Raw genomic sequence first — 26,779 nt, forward strand, 5'->3', positions numbered from 1 at the left:
AAAAGCAAACGCTATTTTTTCCAAACATCAAGAAGTTGCCACGTAAGAGGGTTAAAAAAAAAAAAGTGATCTCATTAGAAGTTCGTCTCAAGAAGGCAACGCTGTTACTGAGAATACGGAGAAAACACCTCCGTTTCTGGCCATCACTCCAAAGCCACCGGTCTTCTGCGCTTCCAGGCAGAAACGACGACCGCTGACTTCTTGCGTAAGGATTTCGGTGTATGAGGGAAGCAAAACCTAAACACCGTGCGTCACAGCCCTCTCAGATTCCTGAAACTATGCGAGAAACTTGGCAAAAAGCTTCTGAATAATCTCTTCCAAGACTTCTACTTATGTTAACCACGACGACTGTGCTGCCAGGTCGGCTCAGTACAGCACGGCAGGCAGATCGAACCGGCAGCGCTTGAAGGACTAAAGTCGGAGTCTATGCCCTTCTAAGCCTGTTTAACTAAGCTCCGGCTCCCTACACACATGCTGAAAAAATAAGGAATTCCTGCTCCCTCTTCATACCCCATCCAATAGCCAAAAGAGAGATCCTCAGGACATGCTTTTATTGCGAAGCAGTGAAAGAAAGAAAAACTGGACTTGCTTCCTGGCAAGCTTAAATCAACAAAAATTCCTACCACCATTGGCTGCTGCTGCTGGTCTTGCAAAGGGAAGCAATCCATCACTCAAGATCTGTGGTTTCGAGGTGCGGAATTACATAATAGAAGCAAACTAAATTTATAAAAATCAGGGTTTTCATCATTTTATTTATACTATTGGCTATAGAGAAAGCGTACATATTGTATCTGTCATACAGTCAATTCATTTGCAGTTTTTCTACTATAAATTCTCTATACAAAGTCATTGCCAATTGATACGGTCGTTGATGGCATAGGGCTTAAAATAACCAAGAGGTATAAAAACAAGTTTGCCATCTTGCCCTGAGTGGAAATGGTGAACAGATACAAAAACTGGATCCTAAATATCGATGTAATGTGGTACGTGATTTCATGGTATATGCAAGTAAAAAGAGTCATGCAACTTTTTAAAACACCTGCCAAGTTTTACTTGAGTAAAATCATAGAAGTCAGTAGTAGTTATGAAAATATGTTCCTGCCATTAGATACTCATTATGCGATTTCAGTGGCAACTTTGCAGACCGGGTATTTCATGTTATACTTAAATTGAGTGCCAGCACTGAAAGTATCCGTTTCCTTTAGTGTTTTAAAACTCACGTGTCTATATAAATAAAAATCTAAGATATCTTTTTCTTAAAAACTAGTGAAGGAAAAGCCACGTTCCTTTTCCTCGCTATTTTCCATCAATGCCAACCAACGTACGCCTTGTCCCTCACTTTTTGGCAGCTTCTATGTTTTAATCTGGAAAAAATCATAACAAGAGAGTCAACAAAATAAAGAAGTCTTCTGTTAACTATTGTTCCCTAAAAAGACCATCACGAATCAGCTGGAATTTTAAAGTTGCTATAAGGTAAATGTTCATAACTATTAGAAGGAATTTTCAGATATAAATATATATATAATATATATTCTGCATACAAAAGGCTCCTGTGAGGCTTATCACCAAGATGCCATAATAGAGAAGGAAAGTTTCAAAGGGAACAAACCCAATACTGTAAAGTCTCTATAAGGCGTTTACCTTTCACTTTAAGCCCTGAGCCATGTGTTATGACAATTAAGTTCTGAAAATAACTGAAATCCAAATTCTGCATGTTCAGTTTCTTTCTGCTAAGAGCAAGGCGGCAAACACATTTTTAAAACCTGGTTTTAGAAGATTAAGCAGAACAAAAGTAAAATATATCTTCAGGTTATAAACAGAATTGTATTTTACAATCCACCATCCTCACAATATAACGGCCCACAGCAGTGCAGCAGAGGGATCTCAGTCTAGAGGTTGTGGGTCTGCAATAGGCATGGTATGAAGTACTTCATCTAGAAGCTGGAGGGCACGGTGTAAGTGAATTTCGATCCAGCACGGTGTCTCTTTGATGCTCTGTCTTGGGTAATCAGGTCCCCAACCTTTTACAAAACTCATCCTGAGTATGCATAAGCGGCGAAGGTCATCTACACCAATTCCAGCAGCAGCTGACAAACCTAAACAGGAGAGGTTTCAAGTAAGTGTTCACAGACATGCTCTTTTATCATCTGCCTGTTTAGCCATTCCTCTTTGCTCAGCTCCTTCTTCACGTACAATTCCCTCTCACCACAGCCAAGGCCAATGCACATCTCTAGATCTCTGCTATAATGAACACAGCGATTATTTTGCATTTCGTCCAAGTGAATTTTTTTTTATCGTTCTGCAGTCTCAAAGGCATGTTGAAATGTAAACCTTCAAATCAAGCAGACAGGATGAAACCTAATGTCTTATGTGATACAAGCATATAAACCTTACTTAGGAAATATAGCAAAAAAACCCAACATATTCTTGGGGTCTGCCAAATGCGGCATTTGCAGCGCAAGAACTCACGACTGATCACCTGCAGGAAGCTGGGTTAACAAATTACAATACTTACATCTAATAAAACAAAAAGAGGAATACAGCTGCCAAACTTCAAATCACGAGTATGGCTAAGACAGAAGCTAAATACTGTTAAACCCCCAAAATGTCGTCAGCAATTTATAGGAGAGCTGGGAAGAGCCAGTTGGCAATACAGGCCACAAAACACTATGGCACCTAAAGCAGTCTGAGGCATCCAAGTACTTACACTTTTAAAGGACTTGGGTATAATTTCCAGGATCTAGAATTTAGCAGCTAAGAAAACTCTAGCCCAGAATAACTTCAGGGAAAAAAAAAAAAGAAAAGAAAAAGAAAAAAACACCCGCAAACTCTCTTCTTCCTCTTCTCAAGAATCTTAAGTTTCCCTAAACCTAGTCAAGGACTTTGTTGCTTGGTAATCCCCATTGTTTCGTGTAACGCTTTTATGAGCTTAGATCTCAAAGATCATTCTTCAAGCTTGGGTCTAAGCAGCCAAAAGTTTATCTGTTTGAGTAATAGGGTTATGCGATTTGACCTCATATATAAGTGCTCTCTGTTGTGCTGCATATCCAGCATCCCCTGAGGTCTACGGAGTGAAAACCGGTGTGTGGAGCAGGTGCAAAGTGAATGAATACAGACTTACCGTGATGCCACCCCAGGCCCACCTCGGCCCGATCCTGCTACCTCGTTCCAAGTTCGTTAGTACTGCTGCAGGGGCAGTGGGCGGATGGGTGGGGGGGTGCTGTGTTATTTGTTTTCAGGTAAGGGGAAAAAAGGAGACCACATGGTTAATGTACTTACTAATGGCTGGGGCTATTCCACCTACTGATCCTGGTCCAGGGATGTTTCCAGCTACTGCTGCAGCTTGGGCAGCAGCGGCAGCTTGGGCAGTCGCAGCCTGCTGTTGCATCTGGCGATGACATTGGCGTAAATCAAACACCTTTAAAATAAAATAAAATAGAAAACTATGATTTCGGTAAGTCTACAATGAAGGAAAGAACTCCTTAACTCCCACCCCCAATAATCTGGACCGCTCTGCTCCCCCAAAGCAAGTTCTACAGTCTCGCCATACGCCTGGGTAAAAGCAAACCTTCCCTGACTAGTTTAATTTAATAATCCATAAAGCTGACTCTTAGAGACTCTTCTCATATGATGTTACCACCACCGGCAATACTGGCTAAGCTGAGCAGGCTAAAGCAGTACCCTGCACAGAACTGACTGCAGGATCGAAGTCTGAAGGATGCTACAGGCTGATAAAATCCTGACTTTTTAGTTAAATCCCAGGATTTCCAGAAAAAATTAGGCATATAAACAAAAATGGAAGCCAACAAGTCCTGCTTAACTTTGTCAGGCTTTATTCTTCTTTGCTGCTTTACTGAAAAACGTGTTCGTCTATTTAAAAGAACTACCAATAATTGATAGGCCTGAAGTTTCAGCAGCTGGGTTTCAGGTCGGTGGCATTTTATATCTTTGCGATCAGGCTTGGCACCAATATATACAAGAACTCTGCTCTCATATTAGAAAGCTCGTACACGGAGGCTGGGGCAGGGGGTTTCTTTCACCTTCCTTACACAACCTGCCTGCAAAACTGAGGATTAACAAAAACAAACCCCCCAAATCACTGCAAACTTCAAGCAGTTTATCTCTAATTCAAGAATGATTTTTTTACCAAGTGTGACTTATCCTAAATAAAGTTTCAAGTCTGGCAGAGGCACGTCCAGGTAAGAATCCCCTGAAAATAATCTGTTCCCATGCAACTTTCTGTTACCTCTGGATTGCTTCATAACACTTTAACACACACTTTATTCTTCTACTGCATTTATACGTACTTTCCCAACTCCACTTGTTTTGGAGAGGGAGTAAAGAGAACAGATAACCTACACTAAAAATTTTAGTAGCAGTTAAAACTGTAAGGCTGAAAAATACAAAAAACTGCTATCAAGGTTGTGACAAAATACAAAACTAGTTACTTTCGTAGTATCTAGATACTTTCAGTTAAAAGGACTTTTTAAAATGACTCTAAAGTGACTTGTCAAATGGAAAGTTTTAAATCCTTAGATTTAAATCTTTAAATCCTTAAAGTTTGTCTTTCATTTCCAAGGGTAATCAAAAGCAAAGTTATATTTATTTCAGTGTCTCACAGCTTCCCCAACATTGACAAGCACCACATGTATGCTATTGCCCCCTCCCCCCAGTTTCCATTTAGGAACAGCAAACCAACCTTTATATATGCACTTGGGTAAATCTTGTGAACAGCATCCCCTGGTGCACGCCCTGCTTCTCTATCCAGGTAGTAACTCTGAACGAAGACCGCGTGGTCACTGAGGCATCTAACCCACACGTCACCTTCTCCTTTGCACTCCAACTGCACCCCTTTACCTATGTGCAACCTTGAAAAGAAACACGGTTCCAATGCACCTGTGTATAATACACTATAAATCAGACCTTTACTAAATGAACCATAAACCATTCTTCAACTCTCAGTCATCTGTGATATCTTCCTTTACGCTCGACTCATACAAGGACTTGAAATTGCAGTTATTATCTTAGTATAATTTAGTATACAGTTACACAAAATCTGTATAGTAAAAAACCCATCTGTAACACCATGTAAAGATCTACGGGAAACACAGACTGTAGAAGCAATGATATTTGGGTAGCAAGTACGGCACTCACTGACAACACAGAGCTGGGATACCAAACGCAGTCGGTTCTGTTCAGAAGTGTAAAATCCCACAAGTATTCTAGTACAGAAAGTCACTGAAGTACATACACAGAGCCCCATTTTAATGCGGAGCTGTATGTTCATTTGGGTCACGCTACAGCAACCTGGCATTTTGACTGTCATAATGCAAGGTTTCCTAAGATTCCATAAAATGGAATCATTTTATTCCTTTTCATTTCAAAGGAGGAAAAAGAAGTTGCAAGATTGCTTCAGTTCTCTATCCTTCCCCATCAAAGCCTAGCGCACGCATGGTGAGAATGAATAAAAATCCAACTAGCTCTCTATCAACCCTCCTTTGACGATTCTATATATTGCAGTTATTCTCACATCGCTCTGTGGTGTGGAGAGTTAATATTCAGCTTGCATACATAATGGCACGAGTTGCTAATTTTATCCTTGAAGGCATAGCCTTTGAAAGCAATGAAAAGCAACGTGCTACTGCAAAGCACTGAAGGGCTTTGTCACGCAGTTTGCATTTTGAGCATATTACAGTAGTGGCCTAGGAAGATACACTCTACTACAGTTAATTCAGTTAAAAGAAACATACCATACTTGTATTTTCAAAAGGGAGGCACACACTGAAGGCAAAACAAAGTATTATCAAATACCACAGACAGCTGGAGCTTTCAGGATCTGCAGAATACCTTGCTCTCTCAATGGCTTCTGTTCTATGCACGTTGGAAAGCTGGCCCAGGCAAAAACGGTCTCCTCCAGAAGGATCCACGTATCCATCAACAGTGACAATTGGACAGCTTGAAGGGACCTTAAACGTTTCCCCAACTTGCACGTCCATTTCAAAATATGCGATTGAACACCAGTATTCTGGAGCTAAAGAATATATACAATTAACTGACTGAAAGGCACAAAAAACACCCTATAAACCCATTCCAGACTATCAATTAATCCTTCTGCAACTGCATTTGTCATTCAGAGGGCACACTCACATAAGCAAGTTCAGACAAAGACATGTCTGCTAGTGCAGAAAAATACTACATACTACAACAAACGTGGGCTTGTCGTTTTTATTTGAGCACACACCAATGCTAGAGTCTTTTGTAGTTAAGACCTTACAAGTCTTTGCAGAGTTTATAATTCCAGTTTAGATTTTGTAAGCCACCTGCACTCCTGCACCTTATGACTATAGCTTGACTTTGTCCTCCTTTAGAGTAAAGAAGTAACACATATATGTCTATTCACGGCTAGGCTGATAGAAACCAACTCTCAAACAGATCTGGCTTAAGATATGAGTGTAACTACCTCCAAGGCGAAGTCGGTTTTCTCCGTCCTCCCTGCAAAGCAAACCGCATTTAGAAAGCAGGGCAAGGGGGGAGAAAACATCAAGGATCACTTACTGATCTTGCCTGCGCAAAAGAAAGTCAGGTATAGGATAAAACAAGGCCATATTAAGTGAGGGAGCAGAACATTATGGCATGTTTTAATAGCAAAGGGGAACCTTTTAGCTCATACCACTTTAAAATGGAAAACTGGCTACAAAGGAAGAAGCTACCACGTGAAGAAAGGAAATCCTGACTCCCTGGAGGATGCTACTGAACCCCAAGCACTCAAGCGAGGAAACCCGACAAAGCACACAAAGTGATGCTGTGTAGGTGTCTCTGCTGCCTGTAGATGCTACATGCTTGTAGATGCTGTAGATCTCAGGTGCCACCTGGGAGCAACTGGCTTGTCAAGCCTTCTGCGTAGCTTGTTGCGCACGGTTTCAGCGTTGAAGAGGCTTCTCTCTTCAGACACATCAAAACCTAAAGCTGCTATGAGCTTAAGCCACTAGGGATTTCGGGGACTCAGCACCTTTGCCGACTATAAGGGCCCATTTCCACAAAAGGAGAACACAGCTGGCACTTAAGCAGCTTGTTGGGGAGGGCAAAGAAAACCAGCAGGACGGCGTGCTCGAAATAGGGGAAGCAGAAGAGCTAATGTGACAGGACCTAAACACAGCAGCCTGATAAGCCAACAGGAAAAAGAGCTCTCCCAACGCCGTAAGTGGTACTCGATCGTTACAAACTGCAGCGCTCGACAGCACACCTACTTATCTTAAGAAACTGCTGTTCTGTTTTTATTAGGAAAGAATAAACCAAAGTGCCTGAATTCCTTAAGGTTTTTTTCTTAATCTTCAAATAAGTATTCATGTCTGAGGACTGAACAGGGTGAAATCAACAGGTGAATCGACAGGGTGAAAAAGACATACTACGTAATAGAAAATACAATTTAGCTACAGTTAAGTTGGGCCAGCAATTATCAGCAGTTTTATTTCTGGTACTGATTTAGTCACTGGCCAACGAATAAACGAGTTAAACTTTTAGGCTGTTCAACTACGCAGCTCTCCCTGTGCAGGCAACAGCCTTGCTGGTCTTAAAACCAGAATATCACCTTGCACCTGCAACTGAGCTAGCTTGTACCGCAAGGCAAGACCTCTTTGGTTCCATGAACTGCTGCCATTAACAAAGATGCTTGGAAAGAGCAAGCTTGTACGCAAAGGTCCAAAGAGGAGCTTCAGCACCAAACCACTAGGAAGGGCAATAACTATCTCTCAGGGTATCTGGCTGTGATGACGGACTTCTAGATCATGGATCCAAAAGGGCTTTCACATGACCCTCCATGATGTTTCTAAGCAGGCAAAAAGTACAACTTCAGGCACCCTGCAAATTTAGGATCAAGGACATTCAGAGTTCAGACACCTCCAGGGTAGGAACCAGCTCAGCGTGGGTTTGAGAATTGCAATTTTTGACTTGGGCATCTAAATTAAATTCACAGTTCACAGAGTACGCCACTATTTCAAAACAGAGGTCTGAATTCAAAAGACAACTCGTCACAAAATGGTTCCTCTCCTTCTTCCCTCCCCTTTTGAACACGTATCTCACAAATTTCAGAGTACTTCATAAAAAAAAAAAAAACCACACAAACCCCACCCCAAAAAAAACCCGCAAAAAACCAAAACCAAACAGACTCAAACCAGAAAGTTATTAGCCTTAGCATTACATGTTAGATTTTACTCACCAGGATGATTTGATATAGGAGGCTGGAATGCAAGTTCATTGTGAACTGGCCCTTTAAAAGAAAACATGCGATTTGTTTTACATGAAGAAAAATAAGGGTTTCTTTCTTAACTTGTTTTCCTATGAAAAAAAGACTTGTGAGGATGCCAGATGATATAAATCCCAGTAATTTCTGAATCATCTGGCTAAATCTGACAGGGGAGAAAAATACCCACAGAAAAATTATACTCTTAGAGGTTTCCTAAAAATTCAGGAGCTGCGTTGAGCGAAGAGCTCCATTAGTACTGCAGGAGGAAAGGCCGCACACTGCTCATGCCAGACCCAGCTCCAGGAAAGAGCAGAAACCAGATGCAGCACGGAGATGTAACAGAAATAGGGCTTAGGCTTCACGTCTGCCCCCAAGTTGGGCAAGGAGAGAAGCGTTGTACAGGGGCATGTGATCTCACAGAACAGTAGGGGTTGGAAGGGACCTCCAGAGATCGTCTTGACCAACCTCCTGCTTGATATAAATCTGTCAGAAACCACCCTTCATTAATTTCATCAATCACACAACAAGCCGCTCAGTATGCTGTGGACTTGACCATAAGAAACACTCCCTGAAGATGGGAAAAAGCCCTAGAGAACTCATTTTTCTAAAGAAAATAATTAATACAGTCTTGTTATCGGTCAGTTTGTTCTCTGCACTTTTATAAACTAACCAGGTCCCTTACAGGCAGCAGAGGAAAGGCTTCAACATAGTATTGTAAGTAACGGCAGCTTTTGCAACAAGATGTCAAAACAGGCACAACTTTGTAAGGTGTCAAAACATGCAACTTTCTGAAGTGAGAAGTGGCAGCAGCCAAGAAAAGCTCTGTGTGGTATCACCAGCCAGTTACAAATATTAACTGTGGAAAGATACATGCACCGAGAAACATTTATAGAGTATCTACAGCATGGCTAAAGTTTTTACATCCTGGTATTTCTGACAAAGAAGATTATAAAGGAAGTGGGATCCTAACAGAACAAGATAATGAAACTTAACAACCGGACCTAAACCACAGTTTTCTTGACAGACACAAGCTGAAAAGTCATTCTAACGTTAACTCACAGTATATTCTCCCCTCCACTACCAACAACTGCTCTGAAAAGGTGATCTGGTTAAGCGCAATATTAGGAAATAAAGAACTGTTCCAGCTTTTTGCCAGGCAATTTAGAAAAACTTTATTTTGGGTGGGGGTTTTCTACACTATACTCTTATAATGCATATACTGCTGCAGACACTTACACTAGAGGTTTAATCACTTTTTTTCCCCTTCCCCTCTCCTGTACCTTAAAACAAGAGGTTGTGGTCCTATTTCATACATGAAAAAGATTTTCAAGTTTGTGTGCCGAATATACTCATGGACCAGGCTGCAGCAAGAGCACTTTATTGACAAGTGCTTTATTGCACGAGCTTTCACAAAGTTCTTTTAAATTCACTCGTGTACATGGACACACGTCTTCCAAAGCTTAATGTAGATTGTTACATCATTAAGACATGACTTCCACACTTCTAGAAAATAAGAACAGCCAGGGACTTCCAAGTTTTGAAAGAAAAATATCCAACAGCACATTTTGAATCAACTTCCTTTGCAGAAAAGGAAATATTTACAAGGAGATTGCAAAGCTTTAAAATCAGAGGTTTAAAAAGGAAATGCTAGCTTTGTTAGGTACAGTAAGATATCTATAATATGGATGGTATCACTACAGCTATCTGAATTTCTAATCTCTGTTGCTTTAATGGAGGGAAGTCCATCAAGATCTTACATTTAACTGTCAGAGTATACTAAACATAATACTGGTAGTTCTATAATGAAATTAAAAAAAAAAAGGATTTGATGATAAAGAATAATCACAAATGAGCCCCCACCGTTCAACAACATTGAAAACGAAGTATTTGGAAATCTGCACTACTCACAGTAATGTCCAGGATGCATAGGTGGGTGATGCTGAAGATGGCCATTCTGGTGGTGAGGTATGGTAGGTGTGTAGGCTGCCGTGCGACTTCCAGTCCAAGTTGTTGTACTATCTGGAAAAAGAAAGGAGTGGTTGGTTTTTAAGGGAGTTTTCCCGCATCTCCCTTCTAATCCTCTATTTCTCCTGAACATTTGGAAACTGGTTTTAGAAAACTAAGAAGAGTGCACATATGTATATACTCACTGTGATGGTAAGTAGCTGGCTGAGCTGTAAACCCATTCTGCTGAGTTCCTGGCTGAGGCCCTGAAGCAATCTGTAAGAGTCCATCACTATGGCTACCTGTCAATATACTGGTAGGTTGACCTGGTAAAAGAACACACTACCTATTCATGAACGTTCCAAAATTTTAATTAAGAAGAGCTCAGCACTACTGGGTAGGAAAATACACCCAACTAAGGGCACTGCAATACACAGTTCCTACAAGTTTGGTTTCAGTATTTTTTTTTCCACCCACCAGAGTGTCTTAGGAAACTTGAAGCAAGATGCTCTGCATCAGCTAATTTTGACTCTGACACCCTTAATATTTTAGGAGTAGAAGTATGCAGAGAACTCTGTTTATCAACCGCATCTTTGTTTCGTCCACATCTCGTTTGTCAGTTTGGAAGGGAAGAAGAGATGTCGCAGGTTTTACTGAATAACATAGCCGGAGGAGATTTGGTGTGAATCCAAACAGGCCAGCAGTACGTCCAATAAGTTGCTTATTTTCAGCATGTTATAACTACTGTTCCTAAGGAGGACACTCGCTTAAATTTACATTCCTCCAAAACACAGTGAACAGTCTTTTATTTTTAAAAATAGTGCTTGAATAGAGCTGCATACATCACTGGACTCCTTCCTGAAAGAGTTGCTGGGTTTTTTTTTGTTTCTCCCAAATAAATATTTCAAGAATTGTCTAAGCTTTAAAGTAAAACTACAGATATTTCAGAACAGGTTAACAATTTGATTTTAGAAGGCTTCAGCTCAGCCATTAACACTAAACTGATCAGCAGTTTCACAAGTACATTTGCACTCTCAAACTGGTGTGGCTAGCAGAATTTAGCACACTGAAAACTTGAACTAAAACCTAAAAACGAGATTTTTTTTTTTTTTTCCCCTGTTCACTTGGCTCCAACAATTATAGTACTGATGAGAAAAACTTATTGACTATGAACTGTTGTGCAAAGGCAATACAATTAAACTGCCTATCCTGTTTTCTCTACTGGAGACAAATACAGGCATCGTATCTCAGCTTGGCAAAACCATCATTAGTTTTAGCAAAAAAGTTGTCAGCTAAAATTAAAGAACATTATCAAAACACCATGCCACCATAATTCAAGTCTGATAACATGAAATCCACTATATTCACACATCTTTGATATTCAAGTGACGAAGAGTATGTGAAACCCCTCCAGACTTCACCTAGATTAGAGCTGCAGGACACTGCGTACGTTAACTGCTTTACTCTCCTGCTGGAGTGAAGCGTGACGCCTGATGCTGGCAAACCAGACTCTTCTACTTGTACCAAGTACACACGGAAAAGTAAGAAAAACTTTGACACAGCACTCCAACGGGCTCATGAAAATATTAATTAAAGGCTGTCGCTTTGGTAGTACAGTTGGCCGTTATAAAAATAATCGAGTTATAACTGGAAGATTCACTTTTATCAGCTGTGGAACACTAAAGAATGGTCGGAAAACCTCCTCGACACTGGCACCTTACAGTATACCTGTTTGTTACCCTACTTGCTGTCGTAACAAAATAATGTAATTCTTCCATTCCTACAGGAATTATTCCAACTATAGCCATCACGTCTTGTCAGTAGTCAATTGTTTTAACATTGTTATCCCCGAACCTTTAGCATATACAAGCGTTACAAGGCTGCTGGAGTGTCAGTCTCACTGAAAAAAAGACTGGGTCACCAGGGAAAGCTACTCAAACTATGCTGCAAGCTAAAACTTTACATTAACGCTTATGAGACTGCCTAGATCATATTGCCACGCCCTTTAGCAGTGCGGTGTGGCAACAGCACAGTCCCAATGCAAGATCTACTTAGGCAAAAATAAAAAAATCTGTGGTTATCTTTGAGCCGTCACATTTTCACGGTTTAGTATTTCATATAATCTCAATGATCTTACTTGTTGAAGCCACAGGAATGTTGGGAAAATTAGTGGTGCTGGTAGTGCTAGCCTCAGTAGGAGCTAACATGGCTGGGGTGCTATAAGGCTCGGTAGATGCCCTGTTACTTGGTGGGTGCTGGATGGTTTGGACCGAATGGCCTTCGGCAGAAGACAATGACGGCTGCCCCTCGTAGTCATGAACGTATTCGTCTTTCACCAACATGCTTGATGGAGCTGCGAAGAAGCAAACGGTTAAACAAGCAAAGCAAATCTATTTTCAAGATTTAACTACAAATTGCACTGCTACTTTCAAGCAATAACAATGCTATTAAAACTACTGGGGGGAGGATTTAACCTATATAAACATTGCTAAAGCACTCCTCTAAATTACAAATAAACACTTCAAGTCAGCAGCAGGAAGTTTTGAAGCATAACTGGAGGGAAAAGCAAACTGTTTGTTTTGCTTACTGCTATTAAACAAGCAGTTTAGTCCCACGGCAGTAGACTCCAATAGTAATTTGGTTTCTGGTCCATCACTGTGTGATTGGACACAGTTAAATAAAAGGGAAGAACATACTTTTTGTCAAGCACTTAAATACATGCTAACGCAGTAGCTACCAAACTAATTCCTAGTACACAAGAACATACATGTAGCTCCTATAAAAAATGTAATTCATGAACACAGCATGTAAAAACTTCATGCACCCCTGAAGTAATTCTGAGCAACTTCCATCCAAATTGCCTAGAAACATCAAATTCACATTGAAAGACAATATAACGCTGCTCTATATTTAACAGTGCGGCCACTAAGTCAGAATATTACACACACAGCGTAAGGAAATTGCTACCATCGCCACAAGAATTTATTTCTATATATCCTATCGAGCATGTTCAAGTAAAACTCTTACACAACATTAGCTCCCATGCTCATTTTTAAAGCAGCCTTAAATATATTAAAATCTGACAGTAATTTTCTGTTTCCTGCTGCAAAGAAGAGTAGCACGACAAGGAAATACTTATTATGTATTTAACTGCTGGCTAGTAAGCTTTGATTCTGTACAAAAGGATCATTCTTCAGAAGACGCAGGTAACAACGCAAATTAGCGGAGATGAGAGCACACAAGTTAAAGCTTGTGAAGTTAAACAGTTTGTTGGGTCGCTTGGGGTTTTTTTTTTTAAGTCATTTTAGCTTGAATACTTCTAATAATGTGCTAAAAAACATTGGATTACCCAAACTTCCTTCTCTGTGAATTTCTTCTGGAAGGAAAAAAAAATTCAGTTTCGAAATAAAGCAGTTACCAGCTGCACAATCTCAGATTTCTGGATATTGTCATTGGACATTTAATGTCCAATTTCTCTCAAATTTCAGGGAGAGCAAGAATATTAGACTGCTTCATTCAATTGCATATTAATTATAGTACTTCTATTATTTGCTTGGTAAACTACTTATTAAATCATAAGCATCTATTATCCCCAATTCAATTAATCAGCATATTATACAGGTGCACACGTCTTTGGGTGGGTTGAGGTATTTTTAATTAGCCGCATTCAACAGTGAGGTTTTTGCTTTTCTTTTTTGTTAGGGTTTATAAGTTGCAGGCAATGAAAACAGAACACACCTACAAGCTGAGCTGAAACCTCAGTTGAAAGAAATCACCAATACTTGCCTCTCAAACGCTACTTAGCTGGTTTTCCAAAACCGGAGAGACAAATGCATTTCCATCTGCTCGCTATACTCCCTCCCAAGGAGACGCACAGGAATAAACTGTGTTCGCACTGAAGAGTTCAATACAGTCTGTGCCCACAGAAATGCAATAGTAAACAGAACTACTTACCAGAACTCTGTAGTGTCAGTCCTGAGAGATCTTTAAAAAGAAAAAGAAAAGGGGGTGTGGAAGATTATATACACAGAGATCTTCAACAACGTTTGAACATCAAGTTTATAAGGCTTAACCAATTAATACTACAGAGTCTACACCCCCTCCACCACAATACGAGTCTCAACGTTAAGTTATTCCTAGGATACACGTTAACTGTAAGAACCATGTGCAAAGCCAACAGAAAGGCTTAAACAAAAGCCACAAACTGTTCTTTCAAATTTGGAACAAAGGTAAAAGAATAATTCCATTAAGACAACTGACGAGAGCATATGAGAGTAATTAATAATCAGATCATTAAAAGTTAATGTTTCTAATTTAGGCCTGTATTTTCTCCACTCAAAAGGAAAACATTTTACATTTCATTCTCATTGTTCCGTTTTAAATCAAGAGTCTACTTACCAATGCCAGGCGATACTACACGCTCATAATGGTAAGGATTTACACAGACACTGTCACATTTTAAGTCAAAAGCATACTGACAATATTTAACATGCTTGAGTTCATTTTTATGAAGATCAGGCCACCTCCAAAGACGAGCGTAAATCACATGAGGGAATCCCTTGCGACCAGCCACCTAAAAAGTTAGACACAAAAGTTGATTGGGAAAGTAGCAAGACATTTCGCTTTACTTAGTGACGAGCAAAGCTGGAAGAGGACAAACAACACAACCACCTCTCTCCATCATCAAAATATGAAAAAAAAAACCAAAACCCAAAAGGTGGTGTACAGTTTACCCAAGTTCTGTACTCAACAGAAATATATTTCTATTAGGGTTTTGCTACGGTTAAGCCAACACTGTGATTCTTAAGAAAAAATACTGGATACAAAATGGCAGAAGCAGAATTTGTGCTTAATGTAGTATGTATGGTCACCTTCCCCACCGTGGATGATGAAGGAGCTTTGCCCCAGAAGAAGAGGAACAAGGCACTAGGCTACACTGTAAGGAATTTACGAGTAGAAGAATGCCAATCCATTATACTGGAAAAAAAAAAAAAAAAATGCTTCTAGGGTAGACAGAAAGCTAGCCAGCAAACATGACATCTGTCCTGGAACAAGGAAATCACAACCCAAGCTATACAGGTACTGAGTACTGACGATATAAGGCTAACGTAAATCCTCAGTGCAGACTCCTTGGAGTACCTTAGCAAGGGATCATAGGTCTTTCTTCACACTGCTGACCAACAGAGAGCTAACAGAAGCTTGTAGTGAAAATACCAGGATAAACAGCCGAATTTGTTACGTGCCCCTGCTTTTTACTGCCACACACACACTCGTTTAGAACGGCTGATCCAACGCCTTCTGCTCCTTTTGAAAAAAAAATAATCAACTACTGCAGCAATCCAGAGCTCCAGCCACAAAACATGCCTACAAATGGGGGCGAGGGGGGATGCAAGAGAAGAGCTACTCTTCCTCAACACTCTAGGATCCTGCGTCACTCACTTTTGCTCCAGCTTCACTAGGAGGAAAACATCTGATTTTCACTTGTACTAACCTGAAGCCTCCCATCCAGCGTTCTCTGTATTGTAACACACTTGCTAGGATGAGCTCCATTTGTGGTTATAGCTGTAATCAAAGAATCCAATTCATCTTTTTTCTCCTTTAGCTTTTTAACTAAACTTTCAATTGCGCGTTTTGCAAAAGTTTCACTCTCTCCACCTTGTCGATGGCACATCAAGCTGTGAACAATGCTCAGACAAGCATCATTACTTGTTGGCGTGTTAGTAATAGACATATTGTCCATTTGTCACAGCTTTTTTTCTTTCAGATCAAATGTCAGTTTTGGGGGCTGTTATGATTTTCAAGCTGATGAACAAGAGATGATCCAAGTTAAGTGTTAGATGTACTGTCTCTTGGTAAAACCTAGGAGGAAAAAATATCTACATTAGAATTGTTTTTAACAAATTGCAGATCATGTTTCTAAGGAAGTCTGTGGCTTTTTGCTTCTTTTATTTTCAAGCTAAGTGCAGGATATTAAAAGCACATGAAAAAACTGCATTGCTTGTCCCGTGATAGTTAAAACATGCTTAAGACACTGCTTGCACAGTTTTAGATATAAGATTTTTTCCCCTAGTAACAATAGTTAAATAAAGATTATAGTTTATATACATGTACACATAGTATGTACATATAGAAAGGTAGGGATTATTAGATGAACAGGCTCTGAATCAGGAAAAGGAGAACAGTGACAATGATTTTCTACTTTTTATACTGGTAGGATGAAACCAAGCGAAAATACTGACTGGCAATGAAGGGGCATTGATTTAAACAAAATTTGAAGAGTGAAGAAGCATGAATGCACACCGGAATCATCTGTCATCTTTATTTAATAATCCTGTTCAAATAATTCAAAGCTATGTTCTGACCTCCGACTAACTCTATTCCTCTTTGCTAATCAGAAAGGCAATAATCGTACCTGGCCATTAGCTTAATGCACATTTATGTAAATAAGCATTGTGTGTATCTTCATATATGAAAACCCCAACTGGCACATTTGCCTTTGTTTGGATCCAGCTTCTTCTAGATCAAGACAAATCAGCTGACGTCACTAAAAAAGGCACTTCCAAACTGTCTCAAGCAGAATTGCCTTAATTACACTAAATATAAGATAAGGAATAGGTCCGGCCTAACACATTTGGCCTTTAAACTCCATTTGTTAAGGACCTGCAGTGGTTTCTGGTCATGAAGTCATTCTTCTCTAAGCCAGCAGACCTCATCCTTCTGAAGTTGCCTTTATTTCGCAAACCAGAAGAGCTGGCCTGATTTTTCTCAATTCTGAAGGAGGTAATTACTACGCTTTATCTTGCTTTCTCCAGAAACATAGGACGGCACGTTTTGTGCACTCACAGAAGAGGAGTCTAACGCTGTCAAAAAGCTGCTCTGGTTCTTCAAGCACCTCTGGCTTCAGGCAGTCAGTCATCCACCAACACCGTTCTACCAACTATGTGGTCTGACTTAAGACACCGGCAGCAAATATACGTAAGTGATTTTACTACATTTACATTTTCTGAATAAGCTTAAACTGTAAGCCCTTCCAAAACTAACATGCCATTCTCAGCAATATAAATAAAATATATTTGATTTTCATAGTTGAGGAAAAAAAGTTTGTTCACGTTATCTGAGGAACACATCCAGTCAAAGACCTGCTACTGCACTAGAATTTCCCACATTATTAGAGGTACAGGAGTAGCAGCTGTTTACTGGAGGCCAATGTGTTGCACAAAAATAAGAGTGGGATGTTCATTTAGAAAGTTAACGCATCACACAAATTACAGTGTGAATGCATGGCTTCCCTTCTTATCAAAGCAATATTGTAACACAAATCCAGCACAATTATAAAAGGAAACAAACAAAAAAGTATTCCCTATTTAATATTTTCTCCAATTTCACCTCAAATACAGCATGCTTCAGTACACCTGGATAAAACACACCACAAACCCTCCCCGCCCCCCATTTTTAGTAGTTTTCTTCTTTTATAAGGATGTTTTTGGACCTAATTTCTCCCAAATGAAAACAATTACTAGAAGTTTGAGGAAGATCATTTCACCTAGCTATTAAAGTTTCTCCTTCAATGCTAGGCTCTTCTGCGCTTCAACTCAATAAGCCTCTTTTAAAAGTCAAGCTTAACCTGCCAGTCATTCTCCATGGCAACCCGTGCTCACATAAATCTGTAAAAGCCTGCCAGCTAAAACAGAATAGAACATCATTTTCCTTAAATATAAAACAGCATCCCATATAGATATGCATAAGTAATCATAAATAAGTGACTAGATAAAGCTATTAGCCAAAAGAGCTTTAAATAAAGAGATGCTTAAAATTAGACACGCAGCTCTATCTTCTACACCCCTAAAACTACGAATGACAATTTTGCTTGCTGACTTTCAGAAGACTACCATCAAGCAAATAAATCCTTATTTAAGTGGAACGATCTTCGGAAATGTTGAGTCACCCCTCAGCTGCCACTGCGCTCAATAGGAGCTTCTGACTGTTCAGCACTTTTGAAAGCCGGGCCACTTGATTAGGATTTTCAATACTGCTACACACTGGTGGTGCGTAATTGCACAGTAATTCAGGAGCCTTCCTTTAGAAGCCCCCTCTGCCAAAATCCTGTATTTAATCTTGCAATTTCAATCCCCAGACAAAAGGGGCGAGGTCAGTGGCTACCAACCTGGCACATATTGATAAATGCTGTGACATATTTCTTCCGAAGCACCAGAAGCATGAGCGTATTTTGCAGACAAGCCAAGTTTTTACGTCCCACAAATTTAGTTTCTCACAAAACAGCTCTACAAGCCTATCTTTGACTGAGTCACACATTCAAGAGGTGCCTTAACACCTTCTTACTATATTACTTTCATGTGTGCAAATAAAAGCAAAATGCAATCTTAATGCATTATATTTTTAGAAGATAGCCTTTGAAGATAAGGTTCCAGCATGCCCTCAGACACGGAGCGCTAGATGTTCTGCAAAACAACAGTATGCTTGTGTGATTTAGTGTTTGTTTGGTGCAAGCATGAAACTTCCAATTCGTTCCTGAGCACAACCCCCATCCAAGTAGGTGATCCCACACTACAGCTCAAGCTTAGATTTACAGGGGAATAGGCAGAGCCAAATGAACAAAGATCTTATTTCCCTCTGCCCAGGAATTTCATGGAAATAGAAACAGGCAAGAGAGAACTTCGGGGGGAAAGGGGCAGAGAGAAGAAACAGGGAACGCAAGAAAAGCAGCAGCAGGAGACAGCGCTTGCAGTGAAGCTCTTGGCTTCACCTACCAAGGCCTGCCAAGGAGCAAAAAGGTATTTCTCCCCCTTTTGCTATAGTGTGACCTGAGCAGAACACAGAGAAAAAAAATGGGACAAGCTAATGAGCAACGAAGTTATAGAAGTACCTCATTATGTTATAGAAAGTCATTTATTTCAACAACTAAGTATTAACACGTACATTACAAAAGCGAACAACTAGTGTTCTGCGATAGACTAAGTATTGGAACAAGAATAAGATCCTCTGAAGAGGAGATAAAACTGAAAGACGGAAGAAGTTAAGATTGCCAGGTAATTAAAAAAGACCTCTGATGATGTGTAGCAAACACACTACTATCTCAGAGAACTGGTAAGTAACCATCAGCTGAAATTCTCCCTCCCAGACCGACACAGCCTTGAACAAATACCATAATTCTTCCGTACATCCCGCTTCCCCACGGCTGCCTTGCTGAAGGGTGGTATATCTTTTTAGCCTGTGCAATGAAATTCAAAACATGAAGCAGCTGTCTAAAATTAAAAATGCAACACTGGTGCTGCAAGCCTCATTTTCACGTCTGTGGATAATTCTGCCAGAAATGGTTACCTGAACAATACAAATAGATTCTAAAAACAGAGGCACCTGTAATAGTATGCTACCTCATCTAACTAAAATCAAGTATTTTATTGACTTATCTACGTGGAAGTAACATTACTGAGCTCTCACGCTAGTGCCCTCATTGCACTTACATTTATCTTATGGGCAGGAAAGCAAAATAAGCACTGTATTGACTCAAACTATTCCTCTGTTCTCAGATCAACTGCTACACTCTCTCTCTCTCAAAACAGCAATCGTTTTACTAGCATGACTAGAAATCAGAGACCAGGTTTAATGTTCAGCATCTTCTGCAAAAGCTGTGAAAACCCAGCACTGGCTCAGAGCTCCAGGAGAGCACTCCCATTTGTGGAAGCAAGGTGCTCCTTATCAACTAGACAAAACTAGATAAAAGGAAGGTGAGATCTCAGAACAGAAAATTAATATTCCACCTTGTCTGCCAGTATCTCTTCAGCTGCACCAGCAAGATAATATTAAAAGCTAAGACTGCTTAAGAATAAGTGCTTTTACATACCAAAACCCAAGGGTAGCAAAACCAGCGTGAACCACGACTTCCAAACACTCGCAGCAACTCTTCGAAGAGGCAGCATACTAGGTATTTCAGAGATACGATCATTTGGAAGGCCTCACACGAGGCCCAGGAGTTGCTGAGGTACGCTACAGTTTGAAATTCTTCAGCAAAAAAGCATGCAGGCACATACAGATGTAAGGCAGACACACACACACGGTCTGACGAAGGTACAAGGGTTTTAGAAAGAGGGGGAAAGAAAGGGGTTTCTGCCTTTCATGGTTAGAAAAACCACACGGGCTTGATTTCCTTGCTTTTACTGAGGTATTACTACGGTCATACAGCAGCACAACTGAGACGTAAGGGCAGAGGCTGGTAAAAAACCACCAAGACTTCACCTAAACCCCCGTCAACATGCCCCAGCCATTCAGCCAAGGGCATTTTGAAGCTTCTCTGAATAATCCCTTCTTCCAAACAACTCCCACTTCCAATTCTCTAATGTGGTTGAAATTTGCTTTCAGAAATCCAGATTTCTTAAAAAGAACCCACATTCTTTTCTACATATTATGAACAACCTTAAATGAATACTTTTTACACTCACAAGTCACTTATCTTCTCCCTCTCCTCCCACAAAAGCCACACTTGGCAATTTGGGGACAACTATCAACCCCAAACAAGAAAAGGAAATAATACGGTTACACAGACAAACCAGGAGGTTACGGATGGAGCTGGAAGTCAGGGACGTAACCCAAAGGAATATGATCCGGGCAATCAGCAATCCAACAGCTTGGTCAAGACGGTTAATCCGGGCCCGGCGCTGATACGATACACTACGCTATTCATTTACAGTAGGGTTTAAGCCAATCGCAGCTGCGGAGGGATCAAATTCACCAAGAAACTCAGTCTAAAAATGTGACAGTCCACATGCCGCTGGATAATTACCTTAAGATATGGACAAAAGGCCAAAGCCCCCTCCATGTCGCTTTCTTAGCATGTATTTTATCCATTAAGTTTCTACGGCAAGCTAGATCTTTTCCAAACAAGAGACAACTTGAGACTCTTGGAGACTTCGCTGTTTGCACAACAAATGTCATGAGAAGTAGTGTGATTAGGAGCAATCGAGTAACACTTTGTTATAAAAACTAAGATGCAAAGAATTGTGAAGTGCTGTATTTAAAGAAAAAAAATGTTAAAAAAAAAATACAGCACAGCCATGGCACAACTGGAAAAATAGTTCCTGCATGTGTTAGGGCAGCAACAGCCCTTTGAAAAGCCATGAAAAGCCATCTCTGTTTGATGGAGAAAGGGAAGCAGTCTTGCAGACCGGCTCAGAAAAGAGGTTCCACATCTAGACATGGTGCTGAAGGTCCAGAGGCTGATAAACATGCCGAACAAGGGAGGCAGCGGAACGCGCAGCATACGCTGACATATCAGAGGCAAACGAAGAATGCAAGATGGATTGGCAACCACATGCACGAGAAGCCTGAACTAAACAGTTGTGGTGGAAATCCAACCAGTCTGCAAAGTTAAAATCAAAGGAAAAAAAAGAGATTTTACACACGCTAAGTATCAGATGACACGCTGGGGGCTCAGGAAGCCTTTAAACTGCAAGGCGAGGAGAGATTTGCCACCTTTTTGTACAAACGGATTGGACAACAGACCTGTGTCGCCTCAGAGCATTTCAAATCATCATCAGATGATCGTTGTGGGTCCTTTCCAAATGAACTATTCTATTATAAATAATAAGAACACAGCATTTTAGCAGCAGTTATGCAAAAATGTTCCACGATGCACGTAAATACATAAGCCTGAGAATTCTTCGTACTGGTATAGCCACATAAGGGCTGGTGGTACAAACACGTAAAGGGATGCTGGAGACAGTAACATAAGGCAAGTATGCGTGCCTAACGGCATTCGCCAGGTACGATACAGCATTTCTATCTATGCTATTAATCTGAAGATAACTTGGCCATTATTCATTTTGAGATATTGTAGAAGGGTTTAAGCAAGTCAGAAAATTTGGAGGCAGAATATCCTTCGAGATGAGCCATGACTAAAGTGAATACCACTAGTATGGTCTTCAAAAGAAAAAAAAAAAAAACTAAAAAAGCTCATACCATCTGATATTCCAAGGATAAACGAATATAAAAACATGTATATCACATTAACAAAGACAGGCCACAGCCAGATCAAGGCCTGTGGTACCCTATGATATCGAGAGGAAAGATGCACAGCCTGCAATTGTGGGGAGTCATATACTGCGGGAGCAGGGCAATGAATTAACGCAAAAAATACCTTAATGACCAAAAAACGTTATTTCCAAACTGCAAATACAAAGGTAATTTTTGGAAAAAGATCTTAAATAAATAAGAATTATTTGCTTGAAGCTGCTACCGATGCTCTGGGAGCGCGATTTCCCAGTAACAGCCATCCCAGTCACAGATTTCCAGCATTTTGATACCAGGCAGTAAGACAATGCTAACGAACTGGCTAATTAGAATAGCGTACAAATTGACATCTTGCTAGAACATTTCACACGAATAAAGGACAAGAAAGGCTCTTGCATAAGCTGTTGCCTCCAAAATTAGACAAGCACAAAGGAGTCAGAAAAGCAGCCTCTACATTTGATAGCTTTTAACCACCAAAACATTACTACAGAGTTTTGCTGTTTAATAATGCAGTGGTAGAAGTTTTATGATAAAACATGATAAAGAAAAATCCATAAACCAATAAACCAAAAGGCAGCTCGTGATTTGATGAAGATATGAATAAGCGATTAAACTGCAGATAACTTTCCAGCACATTAAACTATTATCTGCTTGCCCAAAGGGTGAACAAGAACAAAATGTTTGTAGACATAAGAACAATTAGCATTAAAGAGCAAGAAAAAGAGCACCAAGGAGGTACTGCACTTGCACTGTTCGGTACAGTAAGAGCTAACATTCCCCAGAATACTATTTTTGTGAGTGTATCTGAATCATCAGTATCAATTCAGCTCATCTCCCTGTCAGTAGCTACAAAAATTTCAGACACATGACAGCATAAAAGGAACCGGAGAAGAGTTTTAAGACAACTCTGAGTGGCAACTCTTTCATCTTAACATAAATCCACGGTTAAAAAGCGTGAGCAGCCATTTCTTTGTGGAAGAAACTGGTCTGACGTAGCTGCCCAACTGCAGCGCTCAGCATCTTTACTCCTCTTAGCTTCCACCTGTGCGCTTGCAACTGCTTTCAAAAGCACTTTATAAATGCAACAGAGCGATCCCGGAGATGGAGCAAACATTTCTGCTGTGCAAGGTTCCAGGTTTTTTAATCTCATTCGAGAAACTAATATAATGGTAAAAAACACACCCAAATCCTTATCTTGTCCTTGAATGTTGGGGGGGCAGGACACGATGAAAAGGGTAGCGCTGCTATGCTGGTATGACGACGTATGCACACGTTTTAAATCCTAGAAAGTAGCATTTGTCATTTTGGTTCCCCTTCCCTCTGTTTTTTTTATTTTTGAGAAAGCACACAGCTCAGAAAACTCCTCTTTTCAATACAGGCTTCTGTATGCTCAGACAAGGAAGACCACGGCATGTTACCCCCCGACAAGGGAAGGACAGTAAACCCCCCTACAACTGGATCTATTTCTGCAACGGAGCAGCCAGACTCGCACCACCTCACCTCCGAGAGGGCACCCTGCGTGTCCCCACCAAGCAAGGGGTCATCCCCTCTTCATCCCAGAGCCCACGGGTAAGGAGGGGATGAAAACCCGGGAACGGCAGGAAAGGTCACGCTCAGTCAGCAGCGGGCGGTGGAAGTCCTCTCCGTAGAACAACAGAGCAAACCTGAACTGAGCTCTTCCTCAGAGTATCCTGCAAGACCCATCTTCTTGCAGAAGGCTTCCTTCAACAAGGACAAATGTAATTTGTCAAAACCTCACAAACAGAAGAAACAATTGTGGCTACGCCAAGCAATAAAAGGAAGAGTCAAACCTTGCTCAGGCAGAAGTGGTGTGATTTTTCACTTGTACATCATGTTTCAATACCCTAGCGATAGGTGTATTAGATAACATCTGTTCTTTATTGTAATCTGCACAGGGATAATGTTCTCTGCATTTGTTCGAGCTTTAAAAAAAAAAAAAATCACCTCTGGGCAAAGAAAGCATGGAAAATTCCAGCCCCAACCAAAAGTAGAGTTTTTCACAAGGTTAACAACATAGGAAAACAGAGTCCTAAAATTCCAGCAGAACCTTAACAACAGCACGGCGAAGGCAGCTCCTCACCGGGATCACCGATCTGCTCTCAGCACCTTTGTTCTCCACTAAATCTGTTGGTACCTCTCAGAACTCACATCCCTATTGTGCTAAGCTGCGCTTGAGTGCATTATGTAAAGAGCCATCTACTTAAAAAAAAGGAATTCTAATCAGTTTGAGACGCTTACTGCTTCTCTTGAGGCTTCGCCTCTTTGAAATAAAGTTTCTATATCAATATTAAACACGTATACTTATGCGACACGCAAATCAAAAGAGGTTCATGAATGCAAAGCGAGAAGAAACTCCTTCCAGTAACAACCCGGCCAAGATAACAGAAGGGCCAGAAGGACAAGTTGCCTACTTATCATGACACCGGAGTACAAAAACACGTTGTGTTTTATAGGGCAGTATGGCTATTTCAACGACCTCGCGTGGAATTACCAACGTTATCGAATGAAGTAACAACAGGACAAGAGCCTTACAATTTCAAAGATGACTGCTATCGCAGGGTCAGAAATCACTCCTGCCTGTTGACAGCGGCACACCATTCTTAACCAAGATAATTTGAGAAACGGTGGTAAAAGACACCGCGATCCTACTCCGACCGTATACGTTTGACAACACTTGGTTTGCAGTGGTACAATGCGGACTCTAAGTAATAACACATCTAACCCACAACTAGATTACCCCATAAATTAACCAGCCTTCCGTGGTAAAACGTGTAAAACTCAACTATGCAAGAAAACACAAACCTCCCCCAAAAAACCCAACGCCCCCAGAATACGAGGATGGGAAGGAAAAATAGTAAAGATGGAATAATCCGTCAGGAACACCCCTTGCGCTGAGCGGCCCCGTGCTGCCTGAAAACCACCTGAAAGCCCCGTTCCCTGTTATCGCAAATAAGATGGCAGATTTCGAACTAAAGGCAAAGCGGCTCGCACAAAACCATTCAGGGTATTTTCCAGCGTGCGGGATGAGAGCGCTGGGAGAGCGGGATCCGCACCGACGGCGGCGGGGGAAAGTTTAACCGGGGTCAGGCCGGTTGGAGAGCCTTAACGGGGGGGCACCGGGATTTAAAACTAATAATAGTAAAAGTTTGGGGGCGGGGGGGGGGAAGGGGGAGTCGCGGGTTTTTCTCGCTGGGGGAAAGCGGGGGAGGAACCGTGCGGGGACTCGGTGCGGCGGGGCCGAGGAGAAGCCCCCGGGCGGCGGGTGAAGGCGGGGGCCCGGCTCCCCGGGGCGGCAGCCGGTACGGCCCCGGGAGGGCCCGGGGGCGGCGTGGGGCAGGCGGGGGGTGCGCGGTGCGGATGCGGGGCGGCCCCGGCGGGCGGGCGGGAGCCGAGAGCGGATGTTACCTGGGCTCGAGGCGGCGGCGGCGGAGCGGCCGCTCTCCGGGCGCGGCCTGCGGCTGCGGTGAGGGGCGGCGGCGGCGGCGAAGAGGCGGGGGGACGGGGAGGGGGGGGTGACGGGGCCTTCCCTCGCCTCAGCCGGCCCCGGTGCGGCGGAGCGGAGCGGGCCAGGCCTCCGCCCCCCCGCCCGCCCTCCTCCCCTCACCGGGCTGCGGCCGGGCCGGGCCGGCGGGGCGGCGCTCACAGGCCCGCGGCGCGGGGGCGGGGGGGGGGACCCGGCCGCCCCACGACCGCCACCCCCGTCACCGCCGCCGCCTCCTTGTTGTTGTTGATGTTGTTGTTGTTCTTGTTGTTGTTGTTGTTGTTGCCGCGGCTCCGGCCGCTCGCGCTCCGCGGCCGCCGCCGACACGTCCAGCCGCCACCGCGCATGCGCCACATCCGGGTACCACCGCCCCGCCGCCACCGCCGCCGCCGCCGCCGCCGCCCCCGCCGCCCGGCGCCACTGCGCCTGCGCGTCCGCCCGCCGTCCCCGCGGTTGGCGCGACGTCGGCTGCCGGAGAACGGAGTGGGCGGGTGCGTTCGGAGGTTTATTTGTGTGGTTGGTGTCCGGCGGCGGAGCGCCGGTGGGGCAGGCAGGGCTCCTGGCAGGGAAAGCGCGGTCCCCAAAAAGGCACGGCGACAAAAATTCAACCCCGATAAATGGACGGGGCCACAAACGCAACCCCCGTAAGAGCAAAAACACGAAAATGCAATCCCCCTAAATGCAACCCCCCATAACCGCAACCCCCGTGAGTGTAAAATCCCGCAAATGCAACCCCCTGAAGTTGAAAGCCCTGCAAATGCACCCCCAACAAACGCAGGTGCCCACAAATGCAACCCTCATAAATGTAGGGCCCCAGAAATACAACCCCCGTAAGTGCAAAGCCCTGCAAATCCAACCCCAACAGATGCCCAGTCCCACAAGTGCAACCTCCACAAATGCAAACCCCCCAAAATGCAACCCCAACAAACGCACAGCCCCGCAAATGCAACCCCCCCAAGTGCAAAATTGCACAAATGCAACCCCCAGAAGTTGAAAGCCCTGGAAATGCGACCCCAACAAATGCACAGGGCCGCAAATACAACCTCCAGAAGTGCGAAGCCCCACAA

General features: G+C 42.2%; 1 protein-coding gene across 2 annotated transcripts; it reads right to left on the reverse strand.

The window, feature by feature from the left end:
* Positions 1–732: 732 nt before the first annotated feature.
* On the reverse strand, positions 733–25,775 carry SMAD4 (SMAD family member 4). 2 transcript variants are annotated; one of them, XM_075077814.1, is made up of 12 exons: positions 25,637–25,775; positions 15,678–16,045; positions 14,585–14,759; positions 14,141–14,170; positions 12,324–12,539; positions 10,393–10,512; positions 10,151–10,261; positions 8,216–8,266; positions 5,848–6,031; positions 4,700–4,868; positions 3,280–3,418; positions 733–2,096 (listed from the first exon to the last, which is right to left on the reverse strand). In XM_075077814.1, exons 2-12 carry the CDS (start codon positions 15,924–15,926, stop codon positions 1,885–1,887), a joined length of 1,656 nt encoding a protein of 551 aa, XP_074933915.1. In that variant the 5' UTR covers positions 15,927–16,045; positions 25,637–25,775; the 3' UTR covers positions 733–1,884. The 2 variants fall into 2 exon arrangements, with proteins under 2 accessions (XP_074933915.1, XP_074933916.1); XM_075077815.1 differs by lacking the exon at positions 10,393–10,512.
* Between the last annotated feature and the right edge of the window lie 1,004 nt (positions 25,776–26,779).

This window comes from Phalacrocorax aristotelis, chromosome W, assembly GCF_949628215.1.
Source record: "Phalacrocorax aristotelis chromosome W, bGulAri2.1, whole genome shotgun sequence".
In the NCBI taxonomy this organism is placed as follows: domain Eukaryota; kingdom Metazoa; phylum Chordata; class Aves; order Suliformes; family Phalacrocoracidae; genus Phalacrocorax; species Phalacrocorax aristotelis.